This window comes from Ictalurus punctatus, chromosome 8 (genome assembly GCF_001660625.3).
Source record: "Ictalurus punctatus breed USDA103 chromosome 8, Coco_2.0, whole genome shotgun sequence".
NCBI lineage: Eukaryota > Metazoa > Chordata > Actinopteri > Siluriformes > Ictaluridae > Ictalurus > Ictalurus punctatus.
The window spans coordinates 17,762,195-17,789,104 of NC_030423.2; the positions used below are offsets into that span (position 1 = coordinate 17,762,195).

General features: G+C 37.9%; 1 protein-coding gene across 3 annotated transcripts in view; it reads right to left on the minus strand.

The window, feature by feature from the left end:
- Positions 1-26,910, minus strand: part of immp2l (inner mitochondrial membrane peptidase subunit 2) — a 135,241-nt gene that overhangs the window by 37,236 nt on the left and 71,095 nt on the right. Inside the window, exon 4 of one of the 3 annotated variants that reach the window (XM_053682137.1) lies at positions 6,096-6,716. The exons of the other annotated variants lie outside the window; for them this stretch is intronic. Coding sequence (XP_053538112.1) covers positions 6,686-6,716 — 31 coding nt within the window. The 3' untranslated portion in view covers positions 6,096-6,685. Of the gene's footprint in view, positions 1-6,095; positions 6,717-26,910 lie in introns of those variants that run through there. 3 annotated transcript variants of the gene reach the window in all.

Here is a 26,910-nt window from a genome sequence, read left to right on the forward strand (position 1 = left end):
ATTTAAAAAAAAAGAAAAGAAGAAAAGAAAAGAAAAGCAAGAACAAAAATGTTTTACATAATGTTTACTTATGACTCAATGATGAACAAAAAATCACAAACTGTCAAATCATCTTGCTAACTATCTAGCCCAGAGAACATATCAATAGGCTTCCATTATGTGGTTGTTGCTATCGTTACATCTTTCTCTTTTCTTTTCTCTTTCAGTTAAAATTTTTTCCTGGTTTGTACTCTATAAACAATTCCATTCTGCCTAAATCTGTCACATTATTTCCTTTAACTCACATTTAGTGGCATGATAGTGAAGGCAATAACTGAGCACAAATATAGGCCTTGCCTAAACAGTTATTTATGTTTGCTGTCATGGTTATACTCTGTTTAATGGACCAATCTATATTAGTGGTGTACCAGTATAAAAGGTCAAAATTAACAGTGATACTCAAACTCTTCCACGTTTCAACGAAAATATTCATTGATTAATTTTTTTTATTTACATTTAACTCATTTATACAACTGAGCAATTGAGTGTTAAGGGCCTTGCTAAAGAGCCCTGCAGTGGCAGCTTGGCAGTTCTGGGATTATGTGCTAGGATTTGAACTTATCTCCCTTCCATCAGAAGTCGAATATCTTAACCAGTTTAAAAAAAAAAAAAACAACACACACAAACACACTCTTGTTTTCTTCTTCTTCAAAAAACACATCACTCCAATTAATTTCCTAGTAATAACTGCCTTCACTTTTCCTTGTCTAACATGTCTGGTTCCTCTCCAGCACTGCACCAGGAACATCGAGATTGTTTAAGAGTTCAATTAAATTCATTCTGTTTTTTTGGGGTACACTCTAATAATTATTAGAATTATTAGAATTATTAACTATTAAAGCTTTCTTAGGTTGCTTTTAACATCACTATGCTTCTTCACCTAATTATGCATATGCTCCACATGTTCAGCTATGCTTGATGATGATTCAAAAACTAAAAATCAATTCATAGTTAAAATGTCCGAATCAAGCAAACCCACCTCACCTATGAGTGCAGAAACATGAAACACACCCAGAGTCTGTGTGACAGGCAGGAAGGCAGGAGGTCAGCTGTAGCTGGGGGGAGCAGGCCGGCTGAGTGCTGAAGTGCTACTCCAGAGTTTGACGTCTGGCAGAGTTTGTGTACAGATGGCCCAGAGTGTATAGCAGCCCACAGGCCCACGCTGCTCTTCATCTCACTGACACCGGATACATCTTCCTCTCAGTGAAGCAGCCACAAGCACACTCACAGCAGCGTGCCATAACCATCCATTCCTCGCACAAACACTGACCTTCTGCACCAGCGTCTGTCAGCAGCGAGCCTCTTACACCACAATCAATCATCACCTTTCTTAAACTATATCTGTCTATCCATCTATACATCCAACTATCTGTCCATCTGTTTACTGATGTAACCATCGATAAATACTTTTTTCTATCTATCTATCTATCTATCTATTGACTTTCGAACCATTCATCTATTTAGATATTTATTAATCCATTCACATTTATTGATCTGCCTATCCATCCATTCATCCATCCATCTACCCCTTCATTCGTTCACCTATTTATTAATCCATATACATTTACCCATCTACATATATTCATCCATTCTTTGCATGCATGAATGTTTCCGGCAATTTATCCATTGAACTACATGTTTACCCATTCATTTATTCATCCATCATCCACCTATTTATCTTATCGACTCATTCTACATCTATCTACATCGTGGCCTCTGGCTTGCTCATTAGGGATTAACTCATACATTTAAAATCTACATCCTGAATGTACATATTTCTGTAAAGCTGCTTTGGGAGAATGTACATTGTTAAAAGTGCTATACAAATAAAACTGTACTGAATTGAATTTATCTGTCCATCTGTTCATTATTCATTCATTCATTGGTAGCTCAGTGGTTAGGACAGTAGGCTACTGATCAGAAGGTCATGAGGTCAAACCCTAGCACCACCGAGCTGCCACTGTTGATTCCTTGAGCAAGGCCCTTAACCCTTAACTGCTCAGATGTATAAATGAGATAAATGTACATTGCTCTGGATAAGGGTGTCTGCTAAAAGCCATAAAATGTAAATGTGCATCCATATGCACATATTTTTCGATCCATCCATAATATATACACACATATGTATTTCCATTTATCCATCTAGTATGTCTATTTAATCTGTCTGTTTATCTAACTATCCATCCATCAGTTCAACCATCCATGAATATGTATATTTAACGCATGCAAGTACATTTCCATCCATCTTCAGCTATGAAGTGAATCAGAGAATAAGGTTCATTTCTATAGCGGGTCCTAGGGTTATCATGGTTATCTAGGTTGTCATGGACTAAGCGCTGAGCATATTCCAAGAAGAGCTCCTCATCAACCCCACCCAAATATAACATTAGTTACAGTCTTACAGCATTATTCGAACAAATGAATTATTGATTAAATAGCAAACAATATTTTCACTGAATTACAGAATGGCTCAAGATGCCCATTTTGTGTACTGCAAGAACCAACAATTGATTTGAAATCCATAAGTTCTGGATATGCAGTAAGGTTGCTAAGGGGAGCAGGACATGCTACTAGGTGTTAGCATGGAGACCTTGAGAGCACACTGGCAGGTAAATTAGCATTTATAGATCCACAAAATGGGTGTGCTGCTGGCATGCAGTAACATTACAAACTGACATTTGTCCATTAGCGTTTGCTACTAACACAAGGGCATCTCTAATTTAGATATGATGGCTAACATTAGTATAGGTAGATCACATGAAACTGTATAAACCTTTCAGATTAAATAAAAGCATCTTGGATATGATGTGATACGATACGAAAGTCTTACATATGCATGCACATGCACAGAAGCCTGGCAAAGTACTGCTTAGTTTCCACTGTGATACACAGACTTGTCTTGAAGAATATCACATGTTTATCACTTATTTTAGTATTATTATATATTTGTATTTTATATTTTCACAATTTTATATTTTCTACTACATTACGTTTTAGTGTTTATTTTACTTTTAAAATTTAATTAACTTGAACTATGAACTACCCCATGTACAAAAAGAGCCCTATAAATAAATTACATAATAATAATAATAATAATAATAATAATAATAATAATAATAATAATGTTTTGTAATATCTAGTTCTCTATATGGATCTTAATGTGCTTTGGTTTATGTTTATGCTGCTCTGGAGAAATGCATCTGTGCAAAGAAAAAAGAAAGAGACAAAAATCTGATGTTCACAAGTGCACACATTAGTCAAAGTGTGAAAGTTCATAGCGTTGTGGTTAAGCTTCTGTGCTTGTGGCCAGAAGGAATAACCAGACTGCCAGGAATTCCACTGAACAAAGACCCCTAACCCTCAACTGTTCAGTTTTAGAGAAAGGCATCTGCATCACAGAGTAAACCAGAAAGCACATGATCTTAAGAGAATACTCTTTTCAAACCTCACAAATCATATTTTATTCAGTGTTCAAATATAAGTGTATTTTCTTATCCAAGTGCCTAGTTTCAGAATTCCATGATGGGTTTTCGGTTAAGAAATTGTTGTTGTCTCTTCTAAGCGCAAAGACGGATTAGTAATATAATTTAGTTAGGTTATTTTGTGTTTGAGCTCATATTCACTAATTAGTTTAACACACTGCTGTAGACAGCTAAAATAACAACAACTTTGTAAATGTCCAAATATTTATGGACCTGGCTGTATCTGCCCTAAAACTATGAATCATTATGATTCAATATTTATGAATCATAATTAACATATTTGCTTGACAGCTTAGTATCATAACTATAGTATGTGCATTGAGACAACAGTCTGTGACTGAAAATTGTCTACCAGCTGATAGTTTGCCCATTTCTTAACCAAAAAATGGTACCACCAGATCAGTGGATTCGGGATCAGCCTATCCCGGAGAACTTGGGGCACAAGGCGGGGGACACCCTGGACTGGGTGCCAAACCGTTGGAGTGCCCAATCACATACACATTCATACACTTTTTTGGGAATGCCAATTAGCCTACAACTCATGTCTTTGGACTGGAGGAAGAAACTGGAGTACCTGGAGGAACCCCCCAAAGCATGGAGACCACATGCAAATTACATGTTGACCAAGCCTTAGTTACAACAATCTGAGTTTTTAGGATCACCGTTTGCAATGCTGTCTTTTGTCTTTCTCCCACATATAAATAAACACATCTCTCGATATTTCTTTGAGCTGGATTACACCAATGAAAAACTGGCACCATATTTAGAGTCTGAATTCATTCCCTGTTTATCACATAATGCACTATTTGGGTGTCAGCCATTTTGTAGTGCAGATCGAATGCTCAGTGGACAATCGTATTCCTCAGGTAGTTCATTATATTATTACCCACAGTGCATTGTAAATCCAGTGTAAACACTACTTCAGCATAAATGCACCACATTGCATAGCTATTTCTTTTAGCTGGAATTTTAATTGGCCACTCTTTAAACTCAACCAGCAGATGTTTAGCTTTTTAATACAGAAAACCTCCCTTAACACAACCGTTAGCTGACAGTAATGTTAATCTTTAGTAGTGGAGTTATTGACAGTTTCACAGACATTGATAAGAGTCTTATGATGACGCCGCCAGCCCTTTTGATGATGTTCCCTATGTTTATGCTACTGCAGGTCACGATGTCTTTCCAGGAAGTGTTGTTGAAAATCCATTACGGTCTGCAGTACAGCCGATAGAGTAAATAGTGATTGAGTGAGTGAATGTACAATTCAGCCAGAGCTTTTTACTTTCCTGCTGACAGAGACTCTTCGTGTATACTTCCTGCAATTATGTCACACATCCAATGCTCACATCAGATGCATATATCGGTACAAGGAGATCCAAGAACAGTATCTCCTTGTACCGATTTTTGAAGTAGTGGTATTGACAGAGGGGATAGGCCAAAAACAGCTCAGATAATGTCAGTGTACTAGAGTTTTTTTCCAACCAAATTCTTCAGACGCTTCTGTTTGGAAGTGCGAAGTAGCAAAATCCAATTCTTATAACGTGTGTTGGGTTTAAGCCTTTCTACAAAAACACCAGCCACCAAAATCAACCAATACTGAACAACACCTCTATAGGAGTAGATAACAATTTGGCATGTTGTAATATCATGAAAGCATGATGCAATACCATTTCAACATTTATATCTGCACATGCTGTACTTCGGCTGAATAGAAAATGCGATGAACCTGAAAAATTCACCACTAACCACAACATTCGATCAAACACGGAGAAGAATCAAATGACTAAATTTCATCTCTGCGTTAGTGCTTCTTTTATGTTTCGTTCATTGTGTTACTATTATATGCTGTAGACATGTATAAAAGATCAATGTTGCATCATTTGTAATAAAAACAAAAAAAGGGACAAAACTACTTCAGAATAAAAGAAATGATATAACCAGAGTTGCAAACATTGCTAAAAGAAACGTCTTTTCCCACATAACAGCACCAACCTATCATTATGGTATCATCTACAAAAATGATGCCATCCTTCCTTTACTTCCTTATCCTTAAGTAATGGTGTTTCCCAGCAACAACTTCTGCGTTATGTTGTTGGGGGAAAAACACAAGCACGCTCCATGTTGCACCAACAAGACTGTGGATGCTGTAGTAACCTATTAAAATAATCAGGAGAGATTCTTGTTTAATAAATTGGCCCCAGGCTAACAGCTGCCTCAAGCCAAGTAAGGAAAGCTGAGTTCATATATCACAGCAAACTAATGAAGTGCTTTGGCTTCGCATTGATCGGCTTTAGTTACCGAGTAAAGCTGTGTGTATTTTCAGATTTACAGTTTTTTTTTTTTTTTTTTTTTTTCAGTTTTAAACAGTTTGTAAATACATTCTCTTCAAACAGGTCAAAATGTAGAGTGTAGATTGATGTAAATGTAGATTTACTATTACAGACATGTAGTAACTAGTGGTGGCTGATGTGACAAAAATATCATATGATGATATACAGTATCTGAGGACATTTCTGTGATACATAATATCCATCCATCCATCTTCAACCGCTGTCTCCTTTTCAGGGTCACGGGGAACCTGTCCCAAGGAGCATCGGGCACAAGGCGGGGTACACCCTGGACAGGGTGCCAGTCCATCGCAGGGCAGTGATACATAATATGTATCACATTATTATACAATAACAAAACAACCAACAAAACAGTAATGTTGCATTTCCTTTAAGCTGTGAAAAATTGAGTTCAATTACATTTTTGTGTAGTGTTTACAACAAGTGCTGAAAAGCAAGGAACATTTGAAGTTATTTTTCATACATTTTACAATTACAAAGATTTGGTGTAATAATTTGGTGTAATAAATTACCGAACCAGCTGTTTCCAACAAGAATTTGTAATTCAAACACAAATACAGGTATAAAGTGTTAAATAAAATAGTATACTTTAAAGTGTAAAATAAAATACTAAGTGCATAAAGTGCCAAAACGAGATTTTTCCTTTTTCCAGTGACATTAGATGGGTTTTCCCTGAACACTATACATTTATTAAGCCCTTTAATTTGTAATTTCAGTAATCTCTTTCTAGACAAATTAAGACTTCTTATGAAAATGCAAACACCCTGCATAAGCTCATCAGAAGCTGCCAGCTGAAGCGTGACTCAGGTCCACATCCTAATCACATAAAGCCGAGGAGAAACAGCACCTATCAAAAAAAATGTATATTTTTTCATTCTCTTTGCAGTCAATATAATGAACTACTGAACAAGGTCATGTTCCTAATGTTCTACTACTGCTTGTAAATGTTTAAACCAATAAACAAACAAATTTCTTTCTTTTAGTGATGGACAATCAAGTTTTCCGAATCAGAATGTAATTTAAGGGCTTATGTGCACTAATTATACAGTACTCTAAATGTAAAAACACCATTCATGAGGAAAATTCTCTATTTATGTTAATATTGCAGCAAGAAAAAGACAAAAACTACATCATCATCCACTTTTCCCTGAATTTATATTTACTCATACAAATGTGTCTCTGTATATATAACTCAACAGAAGAAGGCTCAATATCAACCTTAGTTTAACACACACACACACACACACACACACACACACACACACACACACAAACATGTCTGGTGTGAATAATCCTGTTATATTCAGTGTACGCACGGTGTTGTTGAATGCTTTCCAAACACTCAATACCATATTTTAAAAAAACAAATACAAAAACAAAAAAATAAATAAACAGAAGGAGACCAGATAAAGAATACTTAAAATCCTTAAATCTGGACTAATGTAGATTTTACCTTGCACAATACAAAAAAAAAAATCACAATATTAATTATTATTATTGATTATTGATTATATCATCATATTACAAAGTCCTAGTAAAATAATGTAATAATAATTCCTTAGATTTTATATAACACATTCGTAGGCACTCAAAGCACTTTACATAGTATGGGGGTGGGGGGGATGGGGGGTGATGCGATGGCAGCCATAGTGCTTCAGAATGCCCACCACACACCAGCTATTGGTGGAGAGGAGAGTGATGTACCAATTCAGGGATGGAGATTATAAGGGGGCTATGATAGAGAAGGGCCAATGAGGGGAATTTCGCCTGGGGTTACCGAGGTTATACCCTGACTCTTTACGAGAAGGGATTTTTAATGGCCACAGAGAGTCGGTTTAATGTCTCATCCAAAGGACAGTGCTGTTTTTACAGTATATTTTCCCCGTCACTATACTGGGGTAATAGGACCCACAAAGACCCACCCCCTGGTGGCCCCTCTTACACCACTTCCAGCAGCAACCTTAATTTTCCCAGGAAGTCTCCCATCCAGGTACTGGACATGCTCAATGCTGCTTAACTTCAATGGGAAACCAGGTGAGAACTGCAGGGTGATATGGCTCTGGCCATAGGTAGTAGTACAATCCCCAACCCTCAGAGGTGTGAGGCAAACATGCAAACCACTAAGCTACAGTGCCCCTGCTTTGTCATCCTCACTGGTGCAAATCAAAACATAGATATACTAAATACTGACATACTGAATATGAATAATTATGATTTTTTTTTAGTCCTGACTAATTGGTGTCACTTCTGATTAAGTTTCATGAAGTGTGCTTAATAACAGCTGAAATACACACACTTTAATTTTAGTTCTTTAAATACAGTCTTATATCTGCTTATTGTTTCAGCATCTAAACATCAGAACAATTCATCTCAATCCAAAACTGAAACAGACCTGCACATGAACAACACCAATGTGCCAATATCTCAGAGGGAAAAACACAGGCTGCAGGCTAGGCAAACGCTGATGAATAGGAATTTTCTTCCAGAAAGCTCTGTGAGTTAAACGTAGTGCACAAATAAATGCAGATAGTGCAGATGAATAACTGGCCTGCTGATGGTTAGATATATTCCTGTGGGTGTTTGCACTGCGAGAGCTCGTCTGTCAGTTGACAAATAACTCGCTTTATGCCTTCTTAAGTGCTCAATTAATATGGAATGTGTCTCCAATGTTAAAGGCTAGATTTGTGAAGCAGCAGTAAAGCTAATTTGGATTGACGCTTTGCAGCTCCCGGCCTGGTGAGCACCTAACCACCGAGTGACACCATGAGAAGCTTCACCTGTCACATGAGCTGATCAGAAAACAAATGTACTGCGCAAGATTAACACAGCGGTGGGGGCATAAAAAAATGCATAAGGAACCTGCAAATAAATGCAGAGAAATGCACAGGAGGAGACTGCTAGGATGCTGACTAGTGCAAAAGCATGGTGTGACATATACACTACCTGGAGATCTGTAGCAGCTCAGCATAAATTGCGCTTTTGGGCTCATTTAAATCCACAACAGGGTGTCTGCAGGTATCCTGAAGTTGTAATGTAGTACACTTTGTCAAACCACTTAAAATGTAAAATTGCAGTAGTGATATAACAAATACACAAACACTTGCAAGAAACATTATCTATTAATATTTCTTCTATAACAAGAAAAGCGATAGAACAATATAATCTACAGAAGTCACACCATGAAAGTGTGTCACTGGTAGACACAGGTATTAACCAGAGAGTGTATTTTGCTGTAAACACAGAAATCTATGTGTATCTGTGTATGCTAGCTCAACAGCAGGTATCAGATATTAGCCTTAGTTAAACACACACGTCTGCCTTAGGGATGTAACACAATGTCATTATCTGTATCAGTATCTCTTTAGTTCTCCAAATATCTATATCTGCATTCGTATTTAAACCAAAAGTGGGTGTGGCCTAAAACCTGTATGGTTTTATTTGTCATTAAATATAAACCCTATTACTATGTTTCCAGAAACACTGGAAAAAAACAGATGTAGAAATGCCAGATCTGTCAGTGGGTGTCATGTAACGAGGTTGGAGACGGATGCAAATGCAGTTAAAGTTTTTCTTTAAGAGACAGGCAAACAAATCCAAAACGTAGGGCAATCTCACAGTCACAAAACAGCCTAGGGATCAGGCAATCGGCAAAGGACATAAACTAGACTTATACAAGAATCGAGAAACGCGAGGACAAAACAGGATCAAAACCTCAGAAACGCGGAAGAAGGATCAAAGGCTTGGTACGGGTCTGGCGATAAACACACAGAAACACACAATACTTCGCCCCAAACAAGGACACACGAGAGGTTTAAATACTAAATGTAATCAAGGGTAAAACATGAACATCTGAGACACATTAGGAGACAACCAATAACATGACAGGGGCAAAGACAGGACAGAAGCCAAAACAAAACACATGCGTAACAGTAAACAACATCAATGACAACCTGGAAGTGCGTGCTGTCGCGCTAAATGCTCCGGGAATCAGCCGCGAGGGGAAATCCATGACAGTATGGTGTGTGAAATTCTGTCTCTGACTGTTCCTCAACCTCAGCTACATCTCTCCAGGTCATAAAGTACTGATGTGAATGTTTTTTTAATTTTTACATCACAGTTATTTTTATCATTTGTATCTGCCTGCAATATTTTCTAACAAATTTAGTTGGTTCTATTTCCCACAACATAAAACAAGCTAATAACCTAATTGAAAGCACCATAAGCCTGAACAGGAAGTTACTAAGGATGAAGGAAGGAAAATTTCAAATGCATCATGCAGTACCGCATGTTCAGGTTAATGAACATAGTCTTTCTTTGTGCCGTGAGCCTCATATCTAACTGCTTGTTCATGCCTGGATTAAAGTAAAAACCTTGCACAACTTTTTGCGTCCTGCAAAATTCCAGTCTCGATGCACACCTCTAGTCTCATCCAGATGCCAAGTGAACATTTCCTGGAAAAAAAAACAACAACAACAACAACAACAACAACAACAACAGTGTGCATCCTATTCAGACCTATATTTGTTTAGAACACATTATCTGTTCATTCTGAGTAATGTGTTCATATTGGGTGACATCCCTTCCATGCCTCATGACTAACCATGTATAATCCACTGTGTATGATGTGTTGACTGTACATGAATAAAAATTCTAATGACAATATATTTATAATACTCACATACTAATATTAAATGAGCATGTTAATTTGTATGAGAAACAATGTAATACACGTGTGGCGGCCTGGGAAAACCCTTCACATTGTAAAAATTTGACAGTGTCAACAATATATATATATACATATATATATATATATATATATATATATATATATATATATATATATATATATATATATATTGCCCTGTATATTGTGTATATTGTATATATTTGTTTTATACAGTCCTAAAAATACTCTGAAAATGTCTTTTGCACATATCTCAAACAGAAGTATAGTTCTAATATTTTAAAATATGATTACAATCTTATGTCTATTTCATTACAACATTTGATCAAAGTATAACATTCACAGTGTGAGGAAATCAATCTTAAGCCTTATTCGAATTGGATTAGTTTATCAGGGGGACGTCAGTAATACATTTTTTACACGTCTCCTCGGTTATAAAACTCTTGCATCTGGATAGCAATACAATGACCACAGGAGGAGTGAGTTTCTAGCGGATTGTATTTTTTTTGTACGAACCCGGATGTTTGCGCCCGTGGTCATATGATCACGCTTTGTACACAATGTGGCATGCAAGCAGTCAAAGAGGTACTGGAGTTGAGAAGACACAGTGACGCTTATTTCAGTTTTGGCCGAACCAGGAACAATTTGAAAATACCATAAAACAATAAGAACAAAGTATACAAGAAGCATCCTTTTTTATGACAAGCATCAGCAGTCAAACATATTTTTTTTTTCCCCAAACACGAGGCACATTCTGCATAGAAAATCAAAGATAATTCTGTTCAGCCTATAATTTTCTCAGCGAAGGTCTGAGAAAAATACTGACATGGCCAATCTGGGCGGTAATAAAGTCACAGAGGAGCAACTAGGAAATAGGAAATTACCCCAGGACCCCATGTACAATTAATCCCGTCCAGATAGGGTTTAGCTAGCAAGGTTTTCATGTGAATAGCCTCATTCGAAATATATTTACTGAAAAAAATGTTGACGCGTTTAATAATTATTTCCCCCACTGTATATCTTGAGTTAGCAACCTGACAGCGAATCAGCATGTAGTTGCTTCTGACTTTTCTACTTGTGTTTATTTTCCCTGCACTTTCAGCTGTAGATGACAGTATCATCAGGATCATTCATTCAGACTAATAAAGGATATTTCACCTGCACTTCTCTCTCTCTCTTCCTTCACTTTCTCATGAGCATCGCTCTCTCTTTCTACACTCCCTCAGAGTCTTCCGTCTGATACTTATCTTCCCCCCACCACGATCAGTCATCTTCGCTCTACTCCTTCATCCATCTACTCATGCTTCCTCCATCTTGGCAGACGGGTCACTCCCTGCACTGCGGAGCGTGGCACAGAGCCCAACCTTGCTCGGCCGTGAAGCCATGCTCCCGCGAGCACATGCACACCACACACACACACACACACAGATACACACACACACACACACACACACACACACACACACACACACACACACACACACACACACACACACACACAAAGATACACATACACACACACACCCCTGACAATCCTGGGCACTTCTTATACATCTAAGAGCTTGGAGATGATGGGCATAAAAAAGAAAACACAAGACAGAGATAAAGAAAAAGGACAAAAAGACACAGACATAATATGAGAGAGAGACAGAGAGAGATAAAGAAAGAGAGTTAGACAGAGAGAGAAACAGAGACAAAAAAGAGATTTAAACAGACAGAGGGCCAGTGAAAGAGAGAGAGACAGAGAAAGAAAGATCGAGAGAGCGAAAGACAGTGAACAAGGTGAGAGGCAGAAAAACAGAGTGAGATGGAAAGACAGACAGAGGAAGAGTGTATGACAGAGAAAGAGAGACAGAGACAGATAGAGAGATATATAGAGAGACAGAAAGAGAGAAATAAAGATAGACACACACAGAGACAGTCACAAAGAGAGCCAAAGAGAGAGACCCCCCCCCCCCCCACACACACACACACACAGAAACAAAGTGTGAGACAGATAGACAGAGAGAGAGATATAGAATGAACAAGATAGAAATACATAAAGAGAAAGTGAGAGAGAGACAGAGAAAGAGTGTAAGACAGACAGAGAGATAGATACACTCAGACAGACAGATATAGAGAGTGCCAGAGAGAGAGAGAAATATTGAACATTAGAGATAGAGAGCTGTATTTTCATACTGTACCTCTAATGCATTAGAACCAAGCAACAAACTAAAATCTGCCGATTTCTGCTTAATTAGGAACAAACTGAGCCTCATTTTCCCACCATTTTGGATCCACGTGTCTGCTGAATTCAGTTAAATAATTCACAATTACCTACTGAATCAATTTATAATTATCTGACAATTTAGCTACACATAACAAATAATGCAATTATTAAAGAACTTGCAAAGGAGAAATTGATAAAGCATATAAAAAGAATGAGGAATGCACACTCAATCAAACATGTCCTTGAATCGGCCTCTGCTGAGATAACCATCAGCTCACAAAAAAGTTTTGGCACTGCACCCATCATCAACACCTCTCACTGGTCCTTTCAAAGCCCAGAGTTACAGAGTGATCTCACCTTTCATAAGTAATTTCCAAACAGTAATAGAGCTCATGTTCAATATAGTATCTATTTTGTTCCACTGACATTAACCGTACTGCATGTACCTATTAAGTGAACTTCTCAGTATTTTAGTGTTAGTGATATAGCTAAAAGAAATTCTCATACCAGTCGGAGTAGATCCCTAAGGAGGAATTTATTACAACACCAAGGTAAGGAGTCACGCAGCATGATTATTCACAGACCACAATCATCCCAGCTTGTCGGAATATCATCTCAGATCAGATGAAAACGTTTATTGTAACACAGTCCGAGCAACCAGTAGGCAAAAAAAAAACAAAAAAAAAAAACAACGTAATTTGTAAAGATCTCGTGGCAAACTGAAAGCACATCTTTTCAATACTCGACAAGGCTGACAGTTATTTCTGTCTACTCAATAATGTTTTGTGCTGAATTCCTTTCAGCTGTCTGTCTTCCGTGCTTCGCACTCCCCATTCGGCCTCTCCTCTAGCAAATTGGGCCAGAGTCAGTAGACACAAAAGGATAGACAATCTGGGATCAATTGCCTTCCCTGATTTGAGCGAGCTCGGCCCTGAAAACACATCTCATCCCTGCCATTTGTGAATGCGAGTGGCCAACAATGGAGCAGTGAGCTATTAAGTGGCGAATGGATAAACAAACGAGTGATGCCAGCAGAGTCAAAGCTTTATATTAGAGACCAGAGAAAAGTGCATTAAGAGACAAGGGAGGAACTCTCAAATGAACCATAAGGGCATCATGTCAGCTTCCCTTTTGCCATTCTATCTACAACCATATTAAACAAACTGCAAACACACCTAACACTCCAATACAGCTTTTATGGCACCATTGTTGACTTGTCCTCATTATTTGCCCTTGGGGGAATCTCTGTTCACATCGTATATAAAGCTGCACAGTTTAGTTTGACTGCTCATAAAGTATCAGTATCAGGGCTGAAACACTGGATTGGTTTATGTCAGGATTGGGTGCATTTCTGTGGAAATTACTTTTGAACTGCAGAACCTCCACTCTTCTCTCAATCCCTGAGAGAATACTGGCTCCCCTATCTTACAAGCAAAGTCTTTCTCTTGGTTCACAAATAATGGTATAACGCACTAGAGAAGCATTAGTGTGTCATCTGGTCATGGCACAAAGTTGTTACAAAATTGGCAAAGATGAGTCTCAGGATTCTCATTGTTCATCTGATTTCTCACCAACACGAGTATAACTTTGAGAAAGATTACACCAGTCCAGTCTAAACCTTGGGCCTTGTGCAGAGAGAAGAACTACAGAAGGAAGGGAGGAATATAATAGAGAAGTAAGCTGAGCCAGCGACTGCTGTTTTTAAATTCTGTGATGTACGAAGTCAGAACACAATAATGCACATGTTCACATGACATCGATTATGGTACTAAGAAGATGTCAGTATGTGGTATTAGGTGATTTGACAAAGCTTGACATAGCTAATTTTTTCCTACTAACTAATACACCAAAGCTACTAACATAACATTTCATTTTTAAGACTTTCTTGAATAACAACATTTGTAAATCCTGACTCCACCCTGGTTGGCAATCCTAAAGCTCACATTCTACTACAGAACTATAATACTGGCTCTCCAAATTATTTCACAGCCTTTGAGCATCACTCAGCTTTCTCTGCTATTTGTTGAGACCCAGTTCGTATTTGAATTTATGGAAAACTTTACGACTGGGTGTGAGGCCTGCTGTTGCTGCTGTTGGTGATTCATTGTGCGTAGCGTGATGATAAAAAAGATTATGGGCCAGCAGGACTGCACCTACACCAAATATTTGACTCAGATGATGTGCGAAAGGATTGAAGAGGAGGAGAGGAAGAGGCAGAGAAAGAAGATGGTAAAAGACCTTGCCAAATGCACAGCTGCTTTCCTCTGCTTTTTTCATGGCCTTTTAGAAAGGAATGAAGAGAAAGCACACTTCCTCCACGCTACTCTGAAAAGGCCTTTCTTCCTGCCCACATATCCGGATTGCGGCATTTTCTTTATGCTGAAAAAATATTATGTCAGTACAGCAGAAGCCAATAGGAAAAAAAAAAAATCTGTGGATGAGTAACCAAATGAGTCACTCAGATTCTGGTCTAGATTCCAGTGGTGGAGATGCAAGGTCTGTAAAGATGCCTGGATCGGATGCTGAGGAACGGAAATCCAAAAAAAAAGGACTGGTGCAGTATAAATTAAAAAGTTTGACTGCTGGTGCTTAAACTACAGCATATATGTCTGTCAAACCTTCTCTGTAATTAGCTGCGCTGTAGTGCAAAAGTGTTTGCCTAAGCAAAGCAATATCCTTCCAGCTCCTTCTGAAAAATTGGATGTCAGAGAATCTTTGTTTAGTCATTTAATTTTGTACACCCATTGTCTAGTCGTCATTTTAATTTGTCTAGTAGTGATTCACTCCACTTGAGCAACACCCCTGATTTGTAAAGGGAGGACTAATGCCAGTTGAGCGGAAAATACTGTTGCCTGTTATTAATGGAATGATGACAAACTCAGCTTGGGGTCTTTCACGTTACATAACAGCGGTAATTTACGGAAACATCACTCATTTCTCATCTCCAACAACAATGATATAATGATGCGTCTAGCATATAGAACCAAAACAAAGGAGAATGGAAACTTATTTTTGGATAGTGGTAAAAAAAAAAAAACAACAAAAAAACTTGGCTCATCATAGCAGAACCCCACGCAAACAGATATTGTTAATTGTGCTCAAGTCCTTCTGTTGTTTTTCAGCCCATACAAGCTGTCCTTTTTTTTATTTCTTTCTTCTTCTTTTTTTTTAAGCAACCACACATTAAACATTTGCACGTCGCCTACATCTCTGGATCTCTGAGGTGTACTGGCTGTTATCATGAAATCCAAACAAATGGGTGGCATATTGACAAAAATGTGTGGCATAAATACTAGGTCTGCGGTACTGAGAAAACTCTTCAGTGCATTCACGTAGAAGACATGGACATTGAACAGTGTTTAAAAGCAATGAAAGGAAAGCTTTTACAGAACGATCACAATATCTCTAATATGTCTCTAATATCTCTGTAGTTACACATAAACTATAGAGGCAAAACAATTATAATGTAAATGTTTATGGTTTACAGATGTATAATACATCGGTTTTCTGTTATTTAAATATAATCTTAAATATACTAAAAAAAAATACTAAGTGAAAGAAAAGGTTCTTTTGGCATGTGGCAAAAAGGAAACTATGATCTTGTTTCCTAAAGATCCTTCTCAAAGTGGCTCTCAAAGAGGGTTCTGGGTAATTAACAAATCTTAATCTTCATAAAGTTCTCATTTATGATTCCATACATTTTAAATTATGTTGAAATACTAGTTACCTCTCTTGAGTAACCAGCAATTAAAAAAAAAAAGTGTTGCTATTTGACAGATGTTCCATTAATTAGTTTACTTTTCTATACGCTGTTCAATCATTATGCAATTGTTGCACTTATTATTGTATCATGTGGTTAAAATTGATGTGAACTGTAACAAGTGCTAACAAAAGATCACATAGGTAATTGCACTGCCCCATACTCCACATACTGAACAGTTTCACTGGGGAAGGACCAGCGGACAGACTGTTAAGGACAAGGTTGCCAGATTGGGATAGGTTAAAAATAGTCAGCGGCCACCGAGATCATGTTTTACAGCAAGCCATCAGAATTAAATGTAACAGATTTTACAAAAACCAAACTGTAAATATATGCTGTGGATGATGTTCATAAATCAGAGATATGTGTGGAATACTTGTTAGCCCACACAAAGGCCAAGAAAAAGAAGAACCATAGCTAGTTCCAGGTCGTTTGTGTGGTTTTTGAGATAGTAGTTGGGCTGGAAATTTTATTGAAATCCATCAACCCTGGTTAATGATATTACCTCGAACACAGTTGAACAGAATGTATACGGGATGATTGTATGTTTTCAACTTTCAACTGCCTATTACAGGGTTACACTAAAAATTCAAAAGAGAGTAGCCTTTAGCATAATTCAAATGTTATAGCCTCTCGACTTAATTTTGATTGTGGCTATGTTGTTATTAATGTCATCCTGCCCCACCAAAATCTACAGGCAACTACAAAGTTATGGTATTTATTATTGAGTCTTTATAGTTATTAGTCTGTTTAACTGGTTCCATGAATTAAATGAGTTTTGAATCCAAATCTCAAATATCTCAAAAAAAGATTAGCCTATAATGCCGACTTGTACCTAATGGGTTCTGTCTGTGAAAAGCTCAGGAATGAAAATGCTCTGAAAAGCCAGAATATTACTGCACACAATTAAATTATTCCAATAATAAATAGCTCCAGAAATAAATCTGTACTGAAGGATTTTATTTTACAGTTAAAGAAGTTCCTGCAAAACGTTTGAGAACCCCTGCTATAGACAAATGCCACAGAAGAACCATGTTGTGGAGCCTTTGTGTTTTTGACACAACTAATTAATAACTTTCTACTATAAAGATCCGTTCATTTAATTGTAGCCTTTATGGTGGATCTTTAGTTCTATGTAGAAAAAAATGGTTATAATGGCAATAATGAAAGTAATATAAAAGCAATGTGCCAGTAGAAGTAAGGGAAATATTAAAAGCTAGTTAATTGCTAAATTAAAAATGCTGCCATCTATTCATTTTCTGCAACGCTTATCCTACACAGAACAGCAGGGGAGTCTGGAGCCTTTCCCAGGGGACTTGGGGTACGAGGCAGGGGACAACCTATCGCAGGGTACAATCACACACACACTATTTGGAAAATGCTAATCGCATGTCCTTGGACTAGGGGAGGAAACCGGAGTACCTGGATTCATGGGTAGAACGTGGTGGAGGCGGGAATCGAACCCTCAACCCTGGAAGTGCGAGGCAAACATGCTAACCCCTAGTTCATACACGGAATGTCAATGTTCTGAAGACACAGTGGTTTATTATACGGTTTATAATTCCTTTACCATTTTTGCATTGTAAGATGTTGGAATTTGACAGTATTGTCATTTTGTTCTGGTTGTAGATGACACTATTTGTGTATAACTTATATTTGCAAACAATCACATATTTTATTATGTCATATATCACATACTATTTAAACTCTTCAACAGAACCAATAAGCCAGTTTACACCTGATAGTTGTCTTTACACAGCCTTAGAAACCTGCAATTTTTAGTCATACAGCCATAAGCGTTTGTGTCCAATTCAATAAGTTCTCTCAATCTCTGGAGATGGAGCGTATGGATTCCTGATATTCACTGAGAGAGCATTTTTTATGTGCTCCACAGGAATGGAGCAGGCAGACAGCAATCGTTAGTTTTGCTTTTATCTCCAAGGACATTTAAAGGCCCAAAAGGTGGGCCATCAAGACATCAGATAAGCATTATCTCCATCAATCAATAGTCTCTGGCCAGCATGCTTTTCATAACCTTTATTTAATCCTGCCAGGGTTGCTGAACACGCTGCTCCAGAGGGGCTCTTTTCGGGTGCAGGAAACCTGAAATGCAGGGTTAAGTGTCCAACAGCAAGGGATTTAGACTGTGAACCTGTAACGTGGTGTGGCGGGTTTACCCCACTGAGCAGCTCAACTAGCACAATGGAGTAAACTCAAGACCTCAGAATAAATAGGAGTGGAACAATAGGGAAAAACTCACAGCATCATAAAGGCACAACCCAATATCACTTTATATACATATATGTCAAAAATATATATGTAAAAGTTACATAAAATAAATCAAGTTCTAGATATAAATGCTACAAAAAATGTTCACGTGCAAATTGCGCCTGCTGTCATAAAAGACTTCATGAGAATCAATTTCATGCAACAAGTAGCAATCTTGGCAAAGATGAAGGTTCTCAGCAATATTAAACAACAATCAAAGACCTTAAACATCCCTGTCAGTACAACTGGTTCGGTAATATGGGCAGTAAATTGAGAAGCTGTGGCTCAGGTGGTAGAGCAGGTTGTTCACTAATCGTAGGGTTGGGGGTTCAATTCCCGGCCCACATGACTCCACATGCCGAAATGTCCTTGGGCAAGAAACTGAACCCCAAGCTGCGGGAGATGGCAAGCTAGCATTGGTGTGTGAGTGAATGGGTGAATGGGTGAATGAGAACCAGTGTAAAGCTATGCTTAAAAAAGCACTACATATAAGTGCATAATAAGGAGGTATGACCACAACTATGATATGTGGTCATATAATATTACCACAACTCATTGTCCCTGGACAGGTGTGCCATGCAAGATTTCGCAACTTGCTCTCAGACTAATGATAAGGAAGGTAAGATAGAAGTCAGCAGTCACTCAAAATGAGTTGCAGGACAACCTGAAAGCAGCAGGAACAACAGGTACACTGAAAACAATAAGCAGTGAACTGCACCACATTCATCTCTATTCCTACACCTTACACTAAACTCCTCTGCTGAAAAAGATGCACAGAGATGAACGCCTAAAAGCATTTTGAGAAATCAGAACTCTTTCAGAAGAGCACGTATAATCCCAAGAACAGCACAGACACTGTGACCTACTGAAGTGGGAGCATCATGACATGGAGCTGCTTGTCTGCAAATTGAAGAAAACAAAAATGGAGAAGTGTACCAGGACATATAAGAGGAGAATTGAATCTCATCGACCAAGATAACAACCAGCCAAAATAACTCAGGCTTTGCATGACCTAGCCAATGTCCTGACTTGATTCCCACTGAAGACTCATGGAGGATTGTGAAATTGCAAGTCCATCAATAGGACCGTCGTAACCTTGGGGAATTGAACACGATTTGCCAAGAGAAATGGGACAAAATTAAACCACAGTGCTGCAAAAAGCTAATTACTTCTTACCGTAGACTCCGTGAAGTATCTTGAAGATGTAATTTTGTAAAACAAAGTACTAATGTTGGTCATTTGTGGTGTCTGAATACTTTTGTTCCTGGATAGTTCAATTTCATTTTTTAAATCATATCTTTGTTCACGTTTATGAATATATTCCTTTTTGCTTATATTTAGGAGTACACAGTCAAAAGGCACTGTGTGTACTTTTGAAGTGGATATATGCACAGGAAGTACATTAAATAACTGTAACAAAAGTGTCTTAACACTTATTTCTCCTCACTGTATTAAAGACCATGACCTTAAATAACATACAACATTACACTCCTAAGCCTTCTCCTGAAGGCTTACTCCTACTTCTAAGCCTTCTCCTGAAGGCTTACGTTCCCTCACGCAATCTGCGATCAATCAACGACCGACACTTAGTAGTACCTACTCAGTGTGGCTTAAGGTCCCTTTCAAGAACCTTCAAACTAACTGTTCCTCAGTGGTGGAATGAACTTCCAACCTCAATCCAGACCACAGAATCTCTCACCATCTTCAGGAAACAGCTAAAGACCCACCGCTTCCGTGAACACCTAACCGACCCCTAAAAAAAAATAAAAAAAATAAAATAATAATAATTACTCTGGCACTTACACCTCTACTCTGCGCACTTTGCTTCTTCTGGAACTCAATTAGCGGATCTTGTATGGTAGCACTACTTGTATTGTTCTCTGCTTGATATATCGCTTTGCTTGTATTTTCTCATTTGTAAGTCGCTTTGGATAGAAGCGTCTGCTAAATGAATAAATGTAAATGTACACAGGTAGAGCAAGTATTAACATTTTTTAGCTTGAAATTTTTTAGATTTCTTGTTGATTGTCTTGATAATCTTTAATGAAAAAAAACCCAATAACAGTTCTGAGCAATTTTCACCCGGAATGTTTTTTTTTTATGTAATTTTATTTTTTTATAATGGCAATTCTGAAATGCTTTACAGTCAGGGTGTCTTTCAACATTAGAAACATCATTTAAATGTTTACAAAAATATTTACTAAAAAATTGTGTTGTTTTTTTTTTTTTCCATTTCTTGACTTTTCACCCAAAGAACCCATTTTTAATAAAATTCTCATTAGATTCTAGTTACCATTATTTACAGCATAATAACTTTAATAATGGTGGGTTGTGTTTTGCACAGCTGTAATAAAATTAGAAAACTGCATAGGGTTAAGCTTCATAGACCCCACTTTGAGAACCATGGTTTTATAAAGAGGTTTACTCTAGGGATGGTCTATGTCAGAGCAAATACAGAGATTATTTAATTTGTATCTCACAGAACAAATACGTTAAAAAAATAATAAAATAAAATAGATTTTCATGAAATTGCATCATGAATTATCTCATCTCTCATTTAAAAGGAGAAAGAACATTTCTATTTTGTACTGTTTTTCAAAATCAACTTTACATATTAAATGTGTAGCTTGATTGTGCCCTGCGATGGACTGGCACCCTGACCAGGGTGTACCCTGCCTTGTGCCCGATGCTCCCTGGGATAGGCTTCAGGTTCCCCTGCGACTCTGAAGAAGGAGTAAGCGGTAGAAGATGGATGGATGGATGGATGTGTAGCTCGTAATGTTTAAAATGATTCTACATGTGTAACAATCATAGTATATAAAATATACATTTGAAGAACTGTTTCCAAGATTGAATCTCGCTCATTTATTCATTCAAGGCTTTGGTTTACATTTTTTCCTGTAAATTAGCTCTGCCTGAGAATATATATATATATATATATATATATATATATATATATATATATATATATATATATATATATATATATATATATATATATATAAAGGTAATTCACAGGACAAACAATTTCGTCATGGGGTGGGTTAGGCACCAGAGGGCTTAAAAAATTACAAACTGCTTCTTTAAATGGTTTTTTGTTCGAGCACATTTTAGCACTTCTTAACAAAAGGAGCCATTTCTACTACATAAATTCTTGAAGTGCTAAATACAAACAATTCAAGAATCTTGTGCAGACCCAGTCATTTACACTGTATATAATATAATAATAGTTCTCTTTTATCAAACAATACAAACAAATTAACAAATTTAATTTGGTAACCACCTCTGGGGTTGGGGGTTCGATTCCCACCTCCACCCTGTGTGCATGGAGCTTGCATGTTGGATTGGTTTCCTCTCCCAATCCAAAGACATGCGCTGTAGGCTGATCGCCATTTCCAAATTATCTGTAGTGTGTGAATGTGTGTGTGATTGTGCCCTGCAGTGGGTTGGCGCCACGTCTTGTGCCGTGTGTAGGATAAGCAGTATGGAAGATGGATGGATGGATGTTGTCAGGAGCATTTACACAATAAATGTGTTATTCATGAAAATCCAGTTAGTTCATGAGAATAATCTCATCCTACAAGAACTTCTGAGCTTGTGTAAATTTACTACAAGGTGTCACATATCGGGAAGCTCTGGACTCCACTTCCCATAAGCCACTGCACTGCACTAGTTGTCACATGACCACCTGCACCTGATTCTCGTTTTGGTTAATGAGCACTCATGTGTATATATAGTCCGTGTCTGCACTGTTTGCTTTTCTTTTGTTGTCTTAGACCGCTGCATTCTATGTTTCGTGATCTTGTTAGTTTATGTTTAGTGTTGCCACAGTAGTATGCCAAGTAGTCCTAGATTCATGTTGTTTATGACTCAGTGTTTTGTTTCATGCCACAGTGTTATTTCAAGTTGTCTTAGAGTCTTTGTTTCTTAGTACGTTGCTTCAATAAAAGTCATTATCTGCACCTGCTTCTGGCTCGACCACGACTTGTGACACAAGGAGAATCATTAATGTGAACCATATAACAAATCCTGCAATCATATGGCGATGAGTTCAGGAATTTTTATGTACAGATTATGTTGACAAGTTAAATTGCTCATTTATTTAATTTGCACACATGGATTTCGTGAATTTTTCGTGTTTCTTATTAACGACTTCAAAATTTGGAGCAATCCGAAAGAAATCCATAACTTAAAAGAAATAAAACTGGCTAGTCAATTAGAACAAAAGAAATGGCACCCTATAACAGGAGGAAGAATTGGTGTTTATGGTAGCTGACACACTGCAGCGTCTGAGCTACATTACTGGAAGCTTTAGCAGACATCACGCTTTGGAGGAGCTCTTTTACTGTTTAATCATAATTTTGTCATTTCAACTCTGTGAGCTTGTGGTAATCAATAAATTCTGTGAATGTGCTTTGCAATTTATGGGTGATTGGCATTTATCAACATATATGTGTGAGTATAAAGAACATCAGCTAGCTAAATTTTTGAAAATCTAGAAAGAATATTTTTTTTTTGGTCTATGAAAACATAATACATGACTAATTATTTACAAAAAGATTGATATATGAGGCCTATAACTTTTTAAAGATTTTCATACCATGATATACTGCTTTACTGATAAAACTTCTCATCCTGCCAGATGTCTTTCGACAGTCTGTGACAAACTATTTGTGATTTAGAATTGTTAATTAGATTGGATAAAGTCAACCATTTCTTTCTTACTTTCTTTCTTTCTCTCTCTCTCTGTCTCTCTCTCTCTCTCACACACACACACACACACACACACACACACGCACACACACACACACACAGAAATCCAGGTGATTTGCTCCAAGAAAACTGGACTACACCAAGACAGTTTCATTAAGTTTAGTTCTGGCAGATCAGAGACACATAGGCACTAAACACACATTCATCATAAAAGCTGTTCATTATGAATTCAGGCATCTGGAGAAGGACAGCAGACACACATCAACTGCTCAGCTCTTAATTAGACACACAAAAAAGTCTGCTATGCCTTTTGGGTCTACATTGATGTCCTGCATTTCTCCAGATGAGAATATGATAAGAGGCTATTTTTAACTACCTGAAGCAGAAAACTAATTAGGGTCCATATAAAAGTTATGTGAATCGACAAAACATACCATAAAACAGCAAAAAAACACAAAATTCAAAACTTTAATACCTATAGCAAGCCATTTTCCAAGGTTTTTTATTTTTATTTTTTAGAATTTTCAAAAAAATTGTCAAGAGCTCTTTAGGAGTTGTGACATTATACTCAGCAAAAGCAACAACAAAAAAATAAAGCGTCAGACTTTTTAAAGTGTAAGTTTCTTAAATATATGTCATCCAAACACTCACAGCTCCTTTCCCCTGGCCATGATTATTAGTATTATTTGTTTTTATATCTGAATGCTTAATCAGATAAAATCCACAAAGAGGATCCTGAGGGTAGGACTGATCCTCAGATGAACGACTAAATTGTGTGTGAACCTATCACAAATGGAGCCTATCACAAGCAAAAGACAGTGAGAGTGCAAGAAGAAAGACAACAGTAGTCTTGGTTATGGCTACTCCTTTTAGATATGAAATAGTTCTGTGAAGATGTAGGGGAAGCTAATTAACATTGACAAAAACATGAATGCCATTTTTGATACAGAATCCGAAACTCATTACAAACAAACAAACAAAAAAGCTTCCTGCTAATACACAATATTAAACCACAAGCTCTTATGAACTGGTTTCAATGGATAAGCAACTCTAATTGCTGCCTGCATCTCCCTAAACAATCTCTCCAGCCTCCATTTTCATTCTTGTCTTCAAAAACGGCAAATTGGACTGTCAAGACCTTTGAAGGTGTCCAGTGGTATCTGGCACAAAGACATTAGCAGCAGATGCTTTAAGTCCTGTAAGTTATGAGGTGAGGCCTCCATGGATCAGACTTGTTTGTCCAGCACATCCCACAGATGCTCAATCAGATTGAGATCTTGGGAATTTGGAGGCCAAGTCAACACCTTTAACTCTTTGTCACGTTCCTCAAACCATTCCTAAACAATTTTTGCAGTGTAGCAGGGAGCATTATCCTGCTGAAAGATGCCAGTTCCATTTTCATTGCCATGAACTTGGGTCTGAAACAATGTTTAGGTAGGTGGTATGTGTCAGAGTAACGTCCACATGAATGCCAGGACCCAATGTTTCCTGGCAGAACATTGCCCAAAGCATCTCACTGGCTCTGCCAACTTGCCTTCTTTCTATAGTACATCCTGCTGCCATCTCTTCCCCAGGTAATCCCACACACGCACTTGGCTATCCACATAATGTAAAAGAAAATTCATAGACCAGGCCCCTTTCTTCCATTGCTCCATGGTCCAGTTCTGATGTTCACGTGCCCAATGTAAGCGCTTTCGGTGGTGGACAGGGGTCAGTATGGGCACTCTGCAGCTACACAGCCCCATACACAGCAATCGGCAATGTACTGTGTGGTCTGACACCTTTCTATCGTCGCCATCATTAACTTTTTCATCAATTTGTTTTACAGTAACTCTTCTGTGGGATCGGACCGGATGGGCCAGCCTTCGCTCCCCACATGCATCACTGAGCCTTGGGCGGCCATGACTCTATTGCTGGTTCACCGGCTGTCCTTGGTAGGTACTAACCACTGCATACTGGAAAAACCCCAGAAGACCTGCCGTTATACACACACACACACACACACACACACACACACACACACACACATATACATATATATATATATATATATATATATATATATATATATATATATATATATATATATATATATATATATATATATATACACACTATATATATATATATAGTATCTCACAAAAGTGAGTACACCTCTCACATTTTTGTAAATATTTGATTATATCTTTTCATGTAACAACACTGAAGAAATGACACTTTGCTACAATGTACAGTGAGGGAAAAAAGTATTTGATCCCCTGCTGATTTTGTACGTTTGCCCACTGACAAAGAAATGATCAGTCTATAACTTTAATGGTAGTTGTATTTGAACAGTGAGAGACAGAATAACAACAAAAAAATCCAGAAAAACGCATGTCAAAAATGTTATAAATTGATTTGCATTTTAATGAGGGAAATAAGTATTTGACCCCTCTGCAAAACATGACTTAGTACTTGGTTTAAAAAGCCTTGTTGGCAATCACAGAGGTCAGACGTTTCTTGTAGTTGGCCACGAGGTTTGCACACATCTCAGGAGGGATTTTGTCCCACTCCTCTTTGCAGATCTTCTCCAAATCATTAAGGTTTCGAGGCTGACGTTTGGCAACTCGAACCTTCAGCTCCCTCCACAGATTTTCTATGGGATTTAGGTCTGGTGACTGGCTAGGTCACTCCAGGACCTTAATGTGCTTCTTCTTGAGCCACTCCTTTGTTGCCTTGGCCGTGTCTTTTGGGTCATTGTCATGCTGGAATATCCATCCACGAACCATTTTCAATGCCCTGGCTGAGGGAAGGAGGTTCTCACCCAAGATTTGATGGTACATGGCCCCGTCCATCGTCCCTTTGATGCAGTGAAGTTTTCCTGTCCCCTTAGCAGAAAAAAAAACCCCAAAGCATAATGTTTCCACCTCCATGTTTGACGGTGAGGATGGTGTTCCAGGGGTCATAGGCAGCATTCCTCCTCCTCCAAACACGGCGAGTTGAGTTGATGCCAAAGAGCTCCATTTTGGTCTCATCTGACCACAACACTTTCACCCAGTTGTCCTCTGAATCATTCAGATGTTCAGTGGCAAACTTCAGACGGGCATGTATATGTGCTTTCTTGAGCAGCGGACCTTGCGCGCGCTGCAGGATTTCAGTCCTTCACGGCATAGTGTGTTACCAATTGTTTTCTTGGTGACTATGGTCCCAGCTGCCTTGAGATCATTGACAAGATCCTCCCGTGTAGTTCTGGGCTGATTCCTCACTGTTCTCATGATCAATGCAACTCCACGAGGTGAGATCTTGCATGGAGCCCCAGGCCGAGGGAGATTGACAGTTCTTTTGTGTTTCTTCCATTTGCGAATAATCGCATCAACTGTTGTCACCTTCTCACCAAGCTGCCTGGCAATGGTCTTGTAGCCCATTCC